General features: G+C 47.1%; 6 protein-coding genes across 6 annotated transcripts; 2 read left to right on the top strand and 4 right to left on the bottom strand.

Annotated features, from left to right (window-relative positions):
- Positions 1-377: 377 nt before the first annotated feature.
- On the top strand, positions 378-1,919 carry LOZ57_000747 (uncharacterized protein; the record flags this gene model as incomplete). Its single annotated transcript, XM_049249845.1, has 1 exon — positions 378-1,919. The coding sequence occupies one exon, from the start codon at positions 378-380 to the stop codon at positions 1,917-1,919; it is 1,542 nt and encodes a 513-aa protein (XP_049111005.1).
- Positions 1,920-2,425: 506 nt separating this feature from the next.
- Positions 2,426-3,795, top strand: NPY1 (NADH pyrophosphatase; the record flags this gene model as incomplete). Its single annotated transcript, XM_049249846.1, has 3 exons — positions 2,426-2,525; positions 2,595-3,035; positions 3,083-3,795. The coding sequence occupies 3 exons, from the start codon at positions 2,426-2,428 to the stop codon at positions 3,793-3,795; spliced, it is 1,254 nt and encodes a 417-aa protein (XP_049111006.1).
- A 576-nt stretch (positions 3,796-4,371) lies between these two features.
- On the bottom strand, positions 4,372-7,667 carry LSK1 (serine/threonine protein kinase, CMGC, CDC2/CDK sub; the record flags this gene model as incomplete). Its single annotated transcript, XM_049249847.1, has 3 exons — positions 4,372-4,579; positions 4,646-6,505; positions 6,559-7,667. The coding sequence occupies 3 exons, from the start codon at positions 7,665-7,667 to the stop codon at positions 4,372-4,374; spliced, it is 3,177 nt and encodes a 1,058-aa protein (XP_049111007.1).
- Positions 7,668-10,162: 2,495 nt separating this feature from the next.
- Positions 10,163-11,759, bottom strand: LOZ57_000750 (uncharacterized protein; the record flags this gene model as incomplete). The annotated part of the gene is made up of 4 exons (XM_049249848.1): positions 10,163-10,251; positions 10,312-10,713; positions 10,773-11,498; positions 11,609-11,759. 4 exons carry the CDS (start codon positions 11,757-11,759, stop codon positions 10,163-10,165), a joined length of 1,368 nt encoding a protein of 455 aa, XP_049111008.1.
- Positions 11,760-12,415: 656 nt separating this feature from the next.
- LOZ57_000751 (uncharacterized protein) lies at positions 12,416-14,581 on the bottom strand (the record flags this gene model as incomplete). The annotated part of the gene is made up of 1 exon (XM_049249849.1): positions 12,416-14,581. One exon carries the CDS (start codon positions 14,579-14,581, stop codon positions 12,416-12,418), a length of 2,166 nt encoding a protein of 721 aa, XP_049111009.1.
- Positions 14,582-15,818: 1,237 nt separating this feature from the next.
- Positions 15,819-16,951, bottom strand: FOL2 (GTP cyclohydrolase I; the record flags this gene model as incomplete). The annotated part of the gene is made up of 3 exons (XM_049249850.1): positions 15,819-16,121; positions 16,176-16,480; positions 16,555-16,951. 3 exons carry the CDS (start codon positions 16,949-16,951, stop codon positions 15,819-15,821), a joined length of 1,005 nt encoding a protein of 334 aa, XP_049111010.1.
- Between the last annotated feature and the right edge of the window lie 314 nt (positions 16,952-17,265).

The following is a 17,265-nucleotide window of genomic DNA, read 5'->3' on the forward strand; positions in this document are numbered from 1 at the left end:
TGACAAGTTAGCGCATTGCTAGTTTGCGGAACGGGTTTTGTGCCAATATGTTGCACCGCTCGCCACTCCCGGCACACACGGCCAAAGCATACGGCCTTGCCACAGATATTAGAAATGCAGGTGTACTTTGTACGACGATGTGAACGTCGCTCAGAGAAACAAAGTCGGTTGGCATTTGTTGCGCCCCGAAGAGGCGCTGTTTGGCCTGTTTGAGCTGTTAGCTCCGGCTTGGCGTTTGTACTGTTTGCATTCTCTCTGATTACATAACTAACCAACTAACTCATCAGGCGAATTATCGGTCGCCTCCGTGGCAGATCGTTCGATTATTGACGAAACGCTGAGGAGCACGGAAACGGTTTTTTTAAACGGCCATTATCATGGCACCGGCAAACAATGATGGAGAGCGTCCGTCAGATGGGCGGCCCCTCGCCACCTCTCACAGTCATAATCCCAACCCTGACCGGCCCGAAAACAACCCGTTCATTGCATTCCGCCGATATGCGGACGAGCATATATCGTCCCTGTTCCAGTCAATTACTGGCCTACCTTCTATGGTTTTTCCTCCTTCGACAAAGAATTGGCTCATATTTGACGATGAAGAGCTGAACAAACTGTCGAGAAACTATTCATTGGAAGAGGACTTGAACAAGTCGAAGGATTCCGAGAGACTACACGACTACCCTCTCGAGTCACATTTTATGAATAGTGATCGCTCGGACAACTCAGTAAACGAAAACCATTCCATGCAGCCAGGGTTTAGGGATCACAGATACTCTAGCCTTGCATTCCCCTGCGGCGTTTTCGACGCCATTCTTGACGACCATCTGCCATTCGGTCCATCTCTATTTTTTCACGAATTTCCCTCTTTGCGTAACCCTTTCTTTCTTGATTTAACATCCCCTGCTTTTTCTACAGGCTGGCCTCTGTCCTATGTTATATTCTCCCCATACTCACCGTTACATTTAGAGCGGCAGGAACAAGCAAGTTACCATTTTAAAGAATCCAGCATGGTCCCTTGGGCTTCATATATGTTTCGCCCCTGTGAAAATGAGCGTAGGGAAGAGCCACGATGGCGGGATGCTTTTGAAGACCTACTACGCATTGAAAATGGGAAAGAACTAGCCGACAGAGATGCCACGCACCGCAAGGACGAATCGGGAAAAGAATGGCTTGCGGGAATGATAGAACGAGGGAGCCTTGGTGCGAACTGGCAACACGTTCGTAACGATGGGCGTCGAGGGGACTATTTTAAGTATAGTTATAACAATCGGTCCTCTCCAAAAAGTACCCCCGAAGCCGCTTCGCGACGACACAACGATAACGAGGGTGACGATCTCGCTCAACTAGGATTATGTGATGCTTTTCTTTGTGATAATTATGGTGATGATGGCCGGGTCTCAAGAAGTCCCCTTTTGTCCATCATCATGGAAACCAGGGAGAGGCAGAGAAAAGAGCTGGAAGATTTGCGACAAGAACGGGCAAAATCTAATCGTCAATATCAAATGAACGACGATTCTATGGAAAAGTTTTCAGATGCAGAAGCTGAGTTAGACCATTATGAACGTTATTTCGATGGCATCTCTTCAAGTGGCGCGCCTGTTAGTGTGGCAACAGAAGCATCGGTTCCATCAGACACAGCATCAGACCCTTCTACTCTTATTTCAACAGTTACGACTACGGAACGTCGAACACTGGCAGACGGGACTGTTCGGAGCAAAAGAATTGTTAACAAGCGATATGCCGATGGCAGGGAGGAAAGTATCGAAACTAACGAAGTTCTCAACAAGACCAATTCGCACCAAAAATCAATAGGGGGAGATAGTGGCAGTGATGCGAAGGATATTTCAGATGCAAACAACAACAATATTCCCGCGGAAAAAGACTCAACCAAACGCTCTAGCTGGTTTTGGAAAGGTTGATATATCAAGCTGAGCGGCTTGCTCACCGCTCACTATTTTTACGGCGGCTCATTATCATTTTTCGCGATGTATATCGACTCAATTTTTTGAATATTTTAGCTAGCGGATATCTCCCATTCTCTCTTTCATTCTCTCGCGTTATTGGCGTCATGTCAGCTGTTCTGGGTGTGGGTGATTGTTTTTAGTAGCCTTACTCAACAAAGTACTTTGCTGGTATTTGCTCCTCGTTAAATTCAGCTAATTCCAGTCATTTTGGACGGTGGCTCTTGATTTTTGATTTGCTGATGTTCTGCAGTTCTTTAGGTTTGGTTTTTCCGAGGAACACGGCTGTAGCGGGGATAGTTAACCAGCCCTACACCTTGTCTCTGACAAATTCGAGCCCAAGCTTCACTTTCTCTTCTACCACCTGGAGCGTAACTACATATTTTGCTGTCATATCAATGGACACCCTTTACTAATTGAAGCCTTTCGCGCTTCAATTTCATCGCCACCACTTGCGTCTTATCATGCCGACCCCCGCCGCTGAGAACCCATGCCCCAAGCACATAGAGCAGGACTCCATGCTTGCCCGCAGGTTCGGCAAGGAGACTGCCAATTACTTCTCAAGTAGGGTGGCAATATTATCCTCACCATTTTTCACTTTATGGCCATGCTAACGTTGTCTCGCCACCTTAGGCTCCCCTCTTAACCGGGTGTCATTCCTCCGATCAGAACCTCCATTTTTAATGAGCGCCCTGAGGCATCCTACCGCTCGCTTTTTGCTTTTCAACCAGCTGGCACCTCTCGTACACTCCTCAGCCGAAGTATTTTATGCGACGTATCAAGATGTGGAGCCGTTGGTTCCAGTGGATTTATTTGACAAGTCAGAGGAGGAAAGCCTAAAAACATACCACTCTGGGGTCATATTACCACTCCTGGTATTTCTGGGGCTTGATGAATCATGCGTAACAAACGGCCTGAGCTATAAGAGCTATACCGGGGTCCCCTATTTCGCGCTGGACGTGACGCCTACGGCTGGACTGGAAGAAAAGGCGAATATGATCATTAATTCCATGAAATCCAGGGGGTTGTCATTTCATAATTCGCGGACTATAACAAGCTTTTCCCCTAGTGATGGTGTGTATGGCTCGTCATCAAGAGAGAAACCAAAACTAACAATGCAGCCGCCATATACGCCCAATCTCGCGCCATTATAGATTGGAACACACGGAACGCTTTCTGTGGTACTTGTGGACACCCCACCATCTCAATAAATGCCGGTGCTAAACGTGCCTGTCCGCCTACCGACCTAAAATTCGTTGCCAACGGATCGTCTATTGATGGTGCACGTCCCCCCTGCCACACACGGACGACCATCTCGAACCTGTGCTTCCCTCGTACTGATCCCACGATCATCGTCGCGGTACTTAGCCATGACAGCAACCGTATTCTACTTGGTCGTCAAAAGCGCTGGCCGCCGTGCTGGTACTCGACCCTTGCAGGATTTATTGAACCAGGCGAGTCTGTTGAAGACGCCGTTCGCCGTGAAGTCTGGGAAGAATCCGGGGTGGTACTGTCTCGTGTTATCATACACAGTTCCCAGCCTTGGCCATATCCCGCGAATTTGATGATTGGCGCCATTGCTCAGGTCTCTGACCCGAGTAACGAGAAGATTAGTTTGTTGCATGATCCAGAGCTTGAGGATGCCAAATGGTTTGAAATTGCTGATGTAGAAGAGGCTTTGAGTGTAGGATCATCTCCCCTGGGTGTAGAGCCTGGACCAGAATATAAGAAGGGCAATCTGAGGTTGCCACCTAAAACGGCAATTGCTCACCAGCTGATATCCGCTGTTGTCAGAGGTGAATATCTCGGAGCCCCCCATGAATCTAAGATATAACTATCTATCAATTGCGATTTCTCTTTTCTGACTTGTTTCGTTTTTTCCTTTTTCTTTATAAATTATTTTCTCCCCTGGTTTCTCTTAGTGGGCGTACGACACTGTTACAGGTGATAATATATTATGAAGATCTACTCCGCATATATTTAGAGAGAAACGCACTCACCCTATCGAGCTATCCAAGGCGGCGTCAATCCTATGCAGGAGTCATTCAGTATTGTAGAGATATTGTAAATAGAGTTTCGCATAGTAATAAATGGGGCGAAAGTTTTCGTTCTTATCCTTTATATGTTCCACATTCTCAATACTATATAACTAGTCGAGAGGAAACACGATGACGGCTAACTAACTAGTTGAACATGCCTTCGTACAAAGTTGGGGGAGTGACGCCTCTACAACAACCAAAATATCTTCCTAAAAAAGGCTGATAAGAAAAATTAAAGGATAAAACACATGCGAGTGTGGACATCCACACCCCATGCCAATGCCGCCGAATGCATTTATGGTAATAGAACAAACAGAAATGAAAAATTCGAATATTTTCTTAGAACAGAGCTAGTGGGTGCTCGGGGGTTTTTAGTTTTCGCAACTTTGAGATACAGGAGCGGAGGTATCGTCATCTACTTTGGGACGTTTGCGCTCTCGATCGGCGCTATCTCCTGCCATGCTACTTATTCTCCGTTTTTCCTTTTCACGCTGCTCAGCCCGACGGGCTTCTTTGTCTTTTTCTTTTCGATGGGCTTTAGATTCGAATTCATGCCAATCACCCTTTACTTCTGCGAGTCTAGAAAAGTGAAAATCAGTCAGAAAAATAAATTCAGTATCTAGTAGTCACTGGTGAAGAACTCACTCAATTGCCTGTTGCGGCGATGGCTCCTCATCTGTAAAGTAGGGGTGCGCAAGTACTTCCTCAGTTGATGGACGTTTGGCCGGATCGTATTGAAATATCTTACAGACAAGGTCAAGGGCAGCGGGAGATAAGTGATCTTTATATGTTTCCTCAAAAACTCGTATTTTCTTTTCTCGAGGTCGCATAAGTTCAAACCACGGCATGTCGATTATTCCGGGCCAATCCCCTCTTGTTGGAGTACCTAACGAGTTGTAAAGCTTATCAAGCTGATTGATTTCGGTCCCATCTCCAGGAAATATCGCCTTTTTTGTGAACATTTCCATATATACGCAGGCAGCACTCCAAACGTCGACCGCCGGGCCGTATCGTGTCTCGCCTAAGAGTAGTTCAGGTGGTCGATACCAAATGGTGATCACTCGATTTGTATAATCAAGTTGCCGATTTTTCGAAAAGAAACGTGCCAGACCAAAATCAGCAAACTTGAGCTGGCCTTTGTTACTAATGAGAATGTTGGCTGCTTTGATATCACGGTGGAGAACGCCTCGATGATGCAGATAATTTAAGCCATCAAACATTTGCTTTGCGAGATGCTTCTTGTGGGCAGAGGTGAGAGTAAAGGAGGGGTGGTTAATTAGACCAGTCATATCATGGGACAAGTATTCGAATACCATGAAGCATTCGTTTCTCTCTACCATGACTTCTTGGAGGCGAACAACATTCTCGTGTCGAAGGTGTTGAAGTAGTCTGATCTCGCGAACAGCCGTTATTGGAAATCCATCTTTCTCGCCCTCCATCCGTATTCTCTTCAAGGCAACCATATTTTTTGTGAATACATGAACGGCCTTAAAAACTTTTCCGTACGTCCCAGCTCCAACGACTGATTCGTTTCCGGGTTTACGGTAATATACCGACTCAGACTGGGAAAACTCCTCAGTCAACGTAGGACGAGGTTTCATTCGTATCAACATCTTTTTCTTGGCTTTGTCTGGGTTTGGTGACCGTTCATGGTCTCTTTCTTTTCGCCTGTCATGTCTGGTGTCAGGTCTCCAATCTTCTCGGCGCTCTCGGCGCTTATCATCCCGGCGATCAAATCGACGATCCATCTTTCTTCCATCCCGATCACGTCTGTCATCGCGACGATCCAGGCGACTTTCGTATTTTGGACGAGGTATGACAGACTGGTGCTCCTTTTTGGGCGGTTCTACCGGTCGAGGGGGCTCACGCATCTTCTGTGCAAGGCCAGAAACGGGTTTTGGTACAGTCGTGGAAGGGACTTTTGATTTAAATGCAAAACTGAATTTCCCAGGTTCTTTTGGTTGGGATGTGGGGTTTGACTGTCGAGGAGGTGGCATCTTCTTCGTATCAGTAGCCTCACTAATTTTAACTGCTTCTTCATCTTCAACTTGAAGGTCTTTCGATGGTCGGAAAGGATTATCATCTTCGTCGATATCAGGTGACATGCGCTCGTTGTCGGCGTGGTGTGGTGATTGTAGTGGCGGTAAGGATTGTGTCGGAAGATGAGGCCCAGCAGCAGATTGAGAACCTCGCCCACGACCACCTGACGCGGTCCACTGCAGACTAGTAAAATGTCCACTTCGCGATCGCTGGGGTTGTGGTGGTGACCCGTAGCCTTGCGAGGTAGGGTTTGAAAATCGACGATCTGGCGGCGGTTGGTTATAAGGATTGCCACGATAACTAGAAGGACCTCCTCGGTAAGATGGCTGTCCTGAATATGCCTGCTGTCCAGGGTTTGTGCTTGGGGGATATTGCACTTGTGGGCTCTGATAATACTGTCCCTGGGATCCGCCCTGAGGTGGATAGTTTGACTGGCGATACGGCGGTGAATATCCATGTAGTTGTCTAGAAAATACTGTCAAAGAAGCATATATGGAGGTGCGGATCTGACCACTTACCTTTGTTGTCCGTGAGAATATGGCGGTTGCTGGCTACCCCACGACCCGCGGCTACCGCCGTACGGCGAACCAGACTGAGGAGAGGAGTGGCGGGAGTCCGTCCCGGCAACATACTGCGGAGACCCAGCGTATTGTGGCCTAGTATCGACATGGGGGCGAGCCTGACGGCGTGAACCCCGGGAATCAGATGGACGCATATTGTGGGGAGAATATGCAAGACGTAAAGGAGTATCACTGTCAACGGAAGTATTAGAACTAGGAATGTCGTGACTTGGGGTTAGTCGAAAAGAAACTGGAGGGTCTAACGGCCCGTCCGCGATGGGCTGTGTTGAACGCGTACTTTGCATGCTACGCCGAGCACGCAATGGGGGAGATTCTCTTGAGCGACCCGATACCGATGAAGGACGAGACGTTGGTCGAAGAGAATAGGTATCTGAATCAGAGAATCGGGCAGTGGTAGAACGGGGAGAAAGCGATGGGCGTCGTCCGTAAGCGGAGGGAGCTGGGGATCTAGAGCGCCTGTGGCGAGAAATTGAGAGGGAATCAGACGTGGGAGCTTGAGAAAAATTGGATTCTCGTCTTGGTCCACTTTCTCGCGACGGCACAAAAGGCCCTGGAGAATGATGGCGCTGCGAGCGGCTGGCTCCTCGTCCAAACCGACCCCCTCGGTCGTAGTCTCTCCCGTCGTGATGACGAGCACGACGGTAGGAAGTGGATAGAGGAGGGCTAGAGCTTCGCCTGCGCTTTGGGAAGGGAGGATGGGATGGCGATAGGAGGATAGGTTCTCTCCTTCGAGACCTTACCTGGTTTTCAATAGAATGCTTGGCGTCTCTGTTTTCTGCGTGGTCGTGCCAGGGAATTGCTCTGGTATTCCTGAGATCTCTGCTCCCGCTCTGAAGTCGATGTGAATGGTGGAAAGGAGGGGAATTGGTAACGTGCTTTCGACTCGATCCTTCACGACCACGGTGGTAGTAGCGCGAAGGTAGCGGCGAGCGTGGTCGTCGACTGTCCGTCTCCCCGGTCCTGGGGCGAGTGTGATGGGCTGCGTGTCTGTCGTCGTCGACTCTCCACTGGTCTCTCATCAACGGGCTTCCTGAGGACGCAGCCATGCAATCATCGACGGCATCGGTGCTGGCAAGCCGCTTGGGGGTCACAGAGCGTGAAGCGCTCTGGTATCGATACAACGGGGTGAATCTGGAGGCCGATCGGCATGGATTAGCAGCAATTCTGGTCTTGGGCGGTTTGGCGGTGGCTCAAGGGCACCACGGCAGCGCACGCCGACCACTGGCGAAGATCGCGGTCCGCCGCCTCACCAAGCGACGACGCCAGATATCGTGACGGGGAGCGGGAAGAAAGAAGCAACTGACCTCTGTTCCATGATGATCGTGCTCGCAGTGCCAGGCTTGCCTTTGCGTCGATGCCAAAAGTGCAACGGCCTGGTCTTGGCGGGTGGTTGGCGTGTGAGAAACTCGCCGTTGTGTCCATCTCTTCCACAACTGTCTATGAGCCTGTGTAGGTTCAGCGTTGTGTTGTCCGCCAACCCGCCGCTGTGTGCTGATGACTCCTTATGAAAGCTCGCGGCGAATCCTCCGCAATGTGCAACTTCAAAAAGTAGTCATTCCGCTTTCTTTCACCAAGCTCTTCCAAGGCATCCCTCAGTCTACGAATGTCCCATCCAACAAACAACATCCACCATAGAAGACTGCGTATTCCCCCAAGGGACAACCTTCAGAACGACTTCATCCACGGTATCTGCTGATTTCACCCATGCTTCATAGGCGAAAATGTTGTGGCGAACTCGCACGCTTCATGGCCGCGCCACAGATTTCCCAATTTCCCATTCCGAACTGGGATCCTGAAAAGTGCTGTCATGGTGTTGACTTGTCAGAAACACCTATCTATCTACGATTGAAACTGAAGTAATAAATCCAAAGACCCAAATATATGTGTTAGCAGATCAATCCTGCGAGTCACCAGTACGCCCAGCGCGAATTCTGGCCCGTTCTGGCATATTGTTGCGATAACTGCGAGTTTTGATAGCTTTAGCCAGATAGTGGCAAGCCCTGGGCAATCATCTGTAACCTGCGAACGAGTTGGTATCTCGTTTCGGCGTGTTATAAGCCCCGCGAACTGTAAAAGTTAAGAATATTTGTATAGAGAATTCAACGATAACACATTGAAGATATCAACCGGTACACCGAAACTGTAAATGTAGGCCGAGGCGATGGTTAGAATGCTGCGAATCGCCACGAAGCCGAGTCGGGCGCGGTAGGCACCTCCTGCACATGCCGCTAAAGCAGGAGTATCGTCGAAACCTGTATAAATCTGGACGCAGGCCATTCCTTCGGGCACTGATCATTAAAGCGATAGTTATGGGCCGATGAGTCTTACACAGCGTTGGAAAGTCGATAGGGATCTTGGATGATACAGTTAAATAATAACAGTAATCATGGTGTAGAAGAGGATGACCGAGTTCCCGTGTATGTTCCCGTATGACGCTGTCAAGTAAAAGGTAACAGGTGGGTTAATGGTCGAGGCGCAACGACTACACGAAGTGTAACAGAGATATTATCCAGGAAAGCAGCCGACACCTACCTCCTTGATGGCAATGAAATCCTTGTCTCCAACTTGATATGGATACGAACACAGGTAGGATAAGTATTGGTACGGTGGTTGAAGGTGATGCCCCCGCTTTAATGGAGAGACATTCTGGCGTCAACGATACGATATTACCGCGGAGTCAACAACCTCAGTGTACCTCGTATTTAAATTCATCTCTAATACACAAAATAATTCGACAGTATAGTAAGGATATGAGTTCGAAAGTCGTTGGGGGCGTGTTGTGATTCCGTCGCTGCTCAATGTCGTTCCAAGCTTGGCTTGGTTTGTGCCCAATCGGTCAATCACGTGATAGTCATAGAGTCGGCTTAACCACGGAGTACTCCGTACCAGACAACTTAATCGGGATTGTCGGGATTCCCCGCACAGCTTATGAGGTGGAAGAACAAACCGGCATGGGATTGTTTCGGCAATCCAGCAAGGATATCATTTTTCTTTGCGATACAGCACCTCCCAGTATCATAATACAGAGTTTATCTACTCCATAACCCGCACATCATATAGTCCTACAGTACTCCGTACTCCGTACTTTACTATGAGAATACTCCGTAACGAAGTTCAAAAATGGCAGTAACGTGGTTCCCGATGCCCTTGCCCTGATTGCCTAATCCATTACCACATGAAAATTCCCATTACTATGATTGGCCTGAATTCAGGTTAAACTTTACTAGCCTTTGATGATATAAGAGAAGTCATGCTTAATCATCCAATTCTTGACCCTACGCCGTACACAGGCAAGGCGCAGCTTTTGCACCCTTTTTACTATAGAATCGCGGTAGGATCACTTAGCAGCTACTAGAAAGAGTGAACAGCAAATGAAGTGAGCGAGCTCTGCTCGTATATACATAGGGAGAACACAAAACACTCCTACATCCTTTAATAGCCAAAAACTAAATCCACGCTGCAAACCTCGTCAATAGCGCTTCATAGCGCTTCTGTACTGAGTACAGCTTTGAGTTTTGATCGATAGTAGATATGGCTAGAGCTAAAATCGGTCTGGTATGTCTTTCCAGGCTTCCACAAAGCCGGACGACCTCACCCACATTTCTTCTGGTCCTTGAATCGAATCTGCAACTGTAGATAAAGACAGGTTAAACCTCTACAGCTCAATCAGGCAAAGGCGGCCCAACTCACCCATGTTTCCAAGTTTGGCCCACATATCCCCCTTCACAGGAAACCCCCCTGTACTATTCGAGGGTCTTTCAGATTGCTCTCCGTACGCAAGAGTTCGCATTAACTTTGCAGCATGGCCATCCTCTCGTGCACTCGCAAACGACGCTTCAAAAATTTGTTGCCATGTTTTGGTTGCTTTGTAATTTATGATTTCATTTACCCGCGGTTCTGGGCAAGCCCGAGACACATATACCAAGAGATCCATTCTACCTTTCCATTCAAGCAAGCGTTGCTTATTGTGCTTACTGATCCAAGGCAATGATATGAAAACAGGTAAAAAAATGGCGCTGTTCACGCAATGAATGTAAAAAAAGTCAAACTTAATTTTTTTTGGTGGATTTTGGGCCGTACCAGTATAGTAAACTGCTCAATTATTAATATATAATAGTTGAATATTGTGCTGGGGATATGCTATATCATACCGACGGCGTTGACCTGTTCAGCTAACCGCTCATTAATTTGATTGGTTTCAACGGTGAACTGGCTGGCGTATTTAATCATTTCTTCAGGGGCTCTTTTCAGTACCCCATCAAAAACTTTATTGGTGTCAGACCAGTGGGATGAACCCCGTAGACACGGGTCCGCACGACATTCGTTCTGAAGATCGACCAAATTTTTGGTCCCTGCATTACCAACGCCGCCCGATTTTGCTTCTGTTTCCATAAAGAAGCCCTTTAGAGTAGACTCATGGACGGCGGCTTGCGCAAGAGCCTGGGCAACAATTGCAGGCTGTTTGAACTCTAGACCAAATCCCAAATGAATAAATGGGTGTAGAAGGCCTAGATAATAATTCATAACCCAATTAGCATGGGGTTGTCTTTTTAACGGGAGTAATTGTAGCTTACCTCCAAAAGCTCGAGCAAGCATTTCATCGGCAAAGTCATCCCCATTAAACAAGTACTCATTAACAGTGGCCTCGATACCTCTTGAGTCAATTTCTCGCTGGAAAAACTCTAAAAAATGTGGATACTCATCCCTTTTACCAGCCAGTGCTCTGAATTCGTGCTTGTTGCTCAATTTCCTAACGATGCCTTCATCAGCAGGAAGTGCGGGACGCTGATATGCTGAATTCCGGTCAAAGGCAGTTTGAATATGTTCAGGAGTGGCACCAAGTGCGAAAATCGATAGAAGATGGTGAACAATGTGGTCTACAAGAATTATCAGTATATGTCTTAGCAAAATTGGACTCACATGAGATCGACATTTTGATTCTAAATATCGGCTCGGGAAGAATTAGAGAAGCAAGCGCGGGACTCACTGTGAAACCCGATCTCGTTGAAAAATATATGATGGGACTTTAAGTCTTGCTGTAGGAGCTGGCTTGCCTTTAACGCAGACTCAGCTCTAGGATTGAATCGATATACCCCGGAGTCCTCGGTGGACAAGTGGATCGTCCTTGCGGTAGCCATTGCCCTGTGGTTTCGTATGGCAAAAGAAGATAGACCGCGGCACAGGCTCAGTTTATTTTCTAAAGGAGAAATGAAATGCGTCCTCCCTAAAAAACTAAGTACCTTACAATATGGGAGCCGAATAGTATTGACACTCCTCTGCATGGACCGATTGCAGTGTAAAAAGCATTTTTCTGTAACGAATCAACCCAACACCCGACGGGGTATAGATATATAGTGTCTGTACGTGTCAATTGCACCTTGATCCAGGCTGTTGCGTGTTACTAATGTCGCCTCTCTCCTCAGAGCAGCGTGGTTGGCAGGCGCAAATACGAGCAATTGCTGACAAACGCAGTGAATTACCATGACCTCATTGGAGGCGGTTGGCGCCTTAAGGCTCTTCACGTGTCGTGCCAAGCCTTCAGCCGCGGGCCAGATCTGGGTTAAAGAATCTAGCGCGCTGTGCTCTCGAACTTTGCTGACGTTCCCATTGATCGCCCAGATAATCATACACTTTCCATTTTCCGCATGATTTTGAAGTAGATAGTTACATCGAAAGAGTTCAGTGAGATTTACTTGACATTACTAATTATGTACGGATTACGGAGTACACGTCACCCACTTAACTGTCCTGCCGTGACTTTCACTACCATCCCATGACTCTAATAAACGAAGGTCTAGCTGAATGTTACCCGTGTTGAAACGGGTTTTCCGATGCTTCTGTTTAGGTTATCGTCCTCCGAAATGAATAGCTCCTCCATTCCCTCCAACCGGTCCAAATCCCGACGTTCTACGATAGGTGGGATATCTTCCAAAGTTCTTGGGTTGACGTAACCCCACAAAAACATATCTGTATAGTTTCGTTGAAGGTTCAAGCGTCGGCGAATAGACTCTTTCAAGATTATTTCATCTGGCCGCTGTAATCGTACTCGATTCCCTGCGTGGCCCCAGCCTTCAAACTGCAAAATACCAATTTCTTCTGGCGGGACACCAAAGACTGACTGGCCAGCAATGCGGGCTGGTGGTTGCCATTTCCAGCGGATAAACATCTTTACTGCATCCAACTTGCTGACTAGAGCTGTTCGTTTTAAGGCCTTCCAAAAGGTACTGAGTGTTGGCTGCGATAGGAGCATGCGGCGCATTCCATCTCTACCACTCCCGCTTACCGGGTCTGTGAACCGCATATCCATTTTGACAAAGAATAGTGTGGCAAAGAATAAATCAGTATCAGTGAAAATTTCGATATTTTGCACCATCCCAATGCGACGACTGTTGTTGGGAATGTCTAAAATAAACCATATTTTTTTCATAACGGTTTCGCATTGCTCTGGCAAAGGAATCCCATCTTCGGCCATGATCATTCTAATATCATGGCAGACCATTTCACGGTAACAGACCATAAGAAGCCACCGGAATGATGGAACTTTGCGATGTTGCCCAGCTGCCGCCCTTTTTGCCACCGGATGTGGGCGGTGGCCAGGATCGTCGATACAAAGCTTTGAATAACAGCGGAATGGAAAGATTTTGGCAGATTCTGGTGCTCGTTGCATTGCTTGGGAAAGGATCACTGTCGTGAAGCGCTCGTTGATAATATTGTGAAATGGCTTGCAAATTCTATACAGAATAAGCAATTCCTGAACACGAAGATGACTTGCTAATGTAATTACCAGCTCTGGTCGCTTAAGCAATTCCCAGAAGACAGCAAATTGTTTTTCTCGCGGACGCGGCGGCGTTTGATTGTGCCTTTGAGCCGTTCGGGATAGCCTCGTGATAGAAAAGTGTTCCAAGGATGGAGATGGCATATCAGCTTGTACCAGGTCACCAAAACTGCAATACCCGTTGCTAGGGCCTCGAATTACCAGCCGGCCAGGACGCAAGGTTTTTGGCGTAGTCTTGAGAATTCGCCCTCGTGTGCCAGCTATACCCTGAGGAGTCGCTCTGCTGCTCATAACCCCAGAACTCCGAGGCAATAACTTCGTATTCATGACCTGGGTCGACTGGCTCACTATTATTCGGTCTCCTTGCAGCGTGCGCAGTGCACGAAGTCTATTTCGATATGCTGCCTTTTTCGCCTCTACCTCAGCAAGAAGCTGTTTCGTGACTCCTGGTAACTTCCCTAGATCATACTCAAACTCGTGTGAGGAATTAATACTCGGCAGGGCTGTAAGGTGGTTAATATCGGCCGCACTGTTGTCTTTGGCAGATCGGCTGGGGTACGCCGGAACGGTCGGAAGTCCTTGAGTGTGGCTTGCATGCATGTTCTGGTTCAGTCGTAGTACCGATAGGTACTGCTCCGTTGTTGCCAGTAAGCTTGATATTTCTTCTTTATCAATTGCAGGCATCCCGGTAGCCCGTTGTTTTGGTAATGCAGCTGTCAATGCAGGTTCGGGTAGTTGTTGTTGTTCAAATGGCAGAAGCCCCTGTGTATGCAGTGGTTCCTGTGGTTGGCCATTCCCTCCTACTGGAGCTGATAGTTGCTGAGTAAAATGAAATGATCCTTGCCCTGCATCAGCCATGTCAATCTGGTTAACAGAACTGTGTGAATAAGCTGCAGACTGATTCTGGGGATATCCTGTGCGGAGAAACCTCCCTTCGTGCTTATTCGTCGACATTTTTTCGGAATATTCCCTTTGTCTTGTATGCAAAAGTTCGTGCCCAGGAGTCTGCTGCCCTGATACCATGTTGGGTCCCTGATTTTGCAAATATTCAACCCGGCAACCCTGCCCTTCATTCCTTCTAAATGAATCGTTGCGACTCGCTTTTTGGCCTTGATCGTCTTGGAATTCCTTTCCACTCTCAAACGGCTCTGGAACTGTCGCTTCCTTTGACATTTTCCTTTCCATGATAATATCTGTTCACGTCGAGGACGAAAGTGCGGATTTTCGTCTTCTTTCTCTTCTTTCTCTTCTTTTTTTAGTCTCTATTGACAATGTTAGGCGGTTAGATGAATTGCAGTCCTTTTTAAGGAAGCTTTTTGCACCGATGCCTTTGATACCTGCGATATCTGTAATTCGTTTGAGTTATTCTGTGTAACTTGCCGTGAAAAAACCGATATCGATGAGGTGGCTAAAGGAATGACACCCTCTATATCAGTATTTTTCCAATAGCCATTATCAAGACTTAAGCGCTTTATATACTCACCTATAGCTCCAACTTAATTAAGCTGAAAAGCACGCTTAATTAAGACCCTTTAACAACTAAGGATTTGAGATTTCCAAAGGAAACTTGATCGTATGAGGGAACAGATGAGGACAAAATTAGTAAAGAAAGCAGTACTCCACAGTGGTTCTAGTTAATTGTAGCATTTGTTGTCAAATGTTAACTGTTGTTGGTCATTAAGTGAAGAGAAAAATGGCAGAGAAACGCAATGATATGTGAGCTTACTTGTGGCCTCATGGAAAACATATCCATCAACAGAATACCACTGGATCTCTCTGCGTGAATAACAGAATCCTGAAATCTTTGCTATCATTAGTGGAATACTCCACCATTAGTGTCACCTAAAGAGCAATATTGAGTGAAATGTATACAAGTACATACACAATGTCATTCAACACAACATAAACAGAGTAGCATCATAATACAACTAACAAGTAGAAAATATAGAGACATAGATATACAGCATCAAGTAATATCAACAAGATATCAGAGATATTTTCCTGGAACCACACCCTCATACTATTCAAAGTAAAGGGTATATTTACAGGAATGACACAAGGAAGCCTCCAGGCAAATGGTTTTCACTATGAACTGGATCCCAGGTGTAAGCTGAAAAACATATTTGGTATTTTAGGAACAAGCTTACCCTGCCTCCTCTTCCCTTCCATGATTGTATTGGAATGTTGAAGGAGTTCCTTGCTCAGTGGATCAGAGTTAGAACAATCTTCTTAGTAGAAGTAAAAGGTAGCGCCTAAAACGCCGGTAGTAAACCTGTTGAAAGGCCAAGGTATCCAAAATTTATCCACCAATTTAAAATACAGCCTGTATATTGTGAGTAGGAAAATGCAATGAAATAAGTCATCAACGAGTGAATGAGAGGTAAAAGGGATAGTGCGAACACGCTAACCAGCCGGACAACCTTCACTTCCGGTTTAGTAAATTAAGAAACTCTTCTCGGGTTTTTGCACTTGACCTCATACAGCCAAGCATGCAGCTGGTTGTGGTGGTGCTTCCAGTTTTCTGGACTCCGCGCATTACCATGCAGAGATGGCTCGATTCCATAACTACTGCAACACCCTGAGGCTTTAACACCTCAGCAATAGCCAGCGCCACTTGTTTTGTTAATCGCTCTTGGACCTGTAGACGCCGAGAAAACATTTCCGCCAAGCGAGCAAGTTTAGAAAGCCCAAGAACCCTGCGGTCTGGGATGTAACCGATATGCATCTAGGGCGAAGATTTTGTAAGCCCCGGAAAAGGAGAAAGATTGCAGGGCATTACCTTGCCGGTAAACGGAACCATGTGATGTTCACAAAGAGAGAACACCTCAATATCCTTGACAATGACGAGTTCATCGTGGTCCTCATGAAAAACAGCACCGTTCACCAAATCTCGAACATTTTCTTCATAACCTTTTGTAAAATAAAGCATTGCCTTGGCGTATCGCTCTGGGGTACCGAGCAGCCCTTCACGCTCTGGATCCTCACCGATACACTCGAAAATGGTTCGTACCGCACCCGCAAGCTTTTGGATTCGGAGTTCCGTTTCGTCCGGTGTAGACTCTAGACGCGCTCTTGTGCCGATGCCTGGTAGGAACATGGGTTAGTGTATAGTTTAATACAGGCCATAAGAAATGGAGAGGGGGAAGTGAGTTACATACTAGGCCAACTGAGGCCATCAAAATCAATTGGCGGGTTTGCCGTGTAAGGACTAGCCGGCCGGCTGACCAAGGGGGAAGGGCCCGTATGGTCCCTGGGGTCGCGAGGAGGCACGCTTATAGTCCGCTTAAGACTTACAGAGGCGTCTTGACTTTCAGAAATACGTCCGAGGTTTTGCGCTTCGTTGGATAGGTTGCTGCGGGCGGGCAATGCGACACCATTGCCCAGTTCTTCATCGACAAGCTGAGTCCGCGCAAATGATGTTTTAATCGAGGAATTTAGGCTTTCTCTCTCTCTAATTCGACTAGGCATGCGATCAGAAGATGGCCCGTTGAGAAGGTAGGAAGGAATGGCCGATTTGGGCTTCGGGCCCAGAGGAGGGGAAGTCTCGGAGCCCATAATTCAAGCGGGGAGGGGTACTTGGGGGCTTGAAGGTGATGAAAAAATAATGGGTGTATAACCCAGAATTAATTCCCACTGCTGGAATTGAGAAAAAAGCCAAATAATGTCATTTTCCACCTTTCTTAGCCCACGGTAAACATGAGGCTTTCCCGGCGGCTTGCTTAGACCGAAGTCGGGATGACTCGTTTCGGCGGAAAATTGTCAAATGAGCTTATGTCAGCGGCTGATAAAAGCGCGGATGAATGAATATCCGAGAAAAAGCTAAAGCTTTTGTGGGATAAGCAAACACTGCCCCACCAGAAGCGCTGTTT

Source organism: Ophidiomyces ophidiicola (genome assembly GCF_022830035.1).
Source record: "Ophidiomyces ophidiicola strain CBS 122913 chromosome Unknown scaffold_2, whole genome shotgun sequence".
In the NCBI taxonomy this organism is placed as follows: Eukaryota; Fungi; Ascomycota; class Eurotiomycetes; order Onygenales; family Onygenaceae; genus Ophidiomyces; species Ophidiomyces ophidiicola.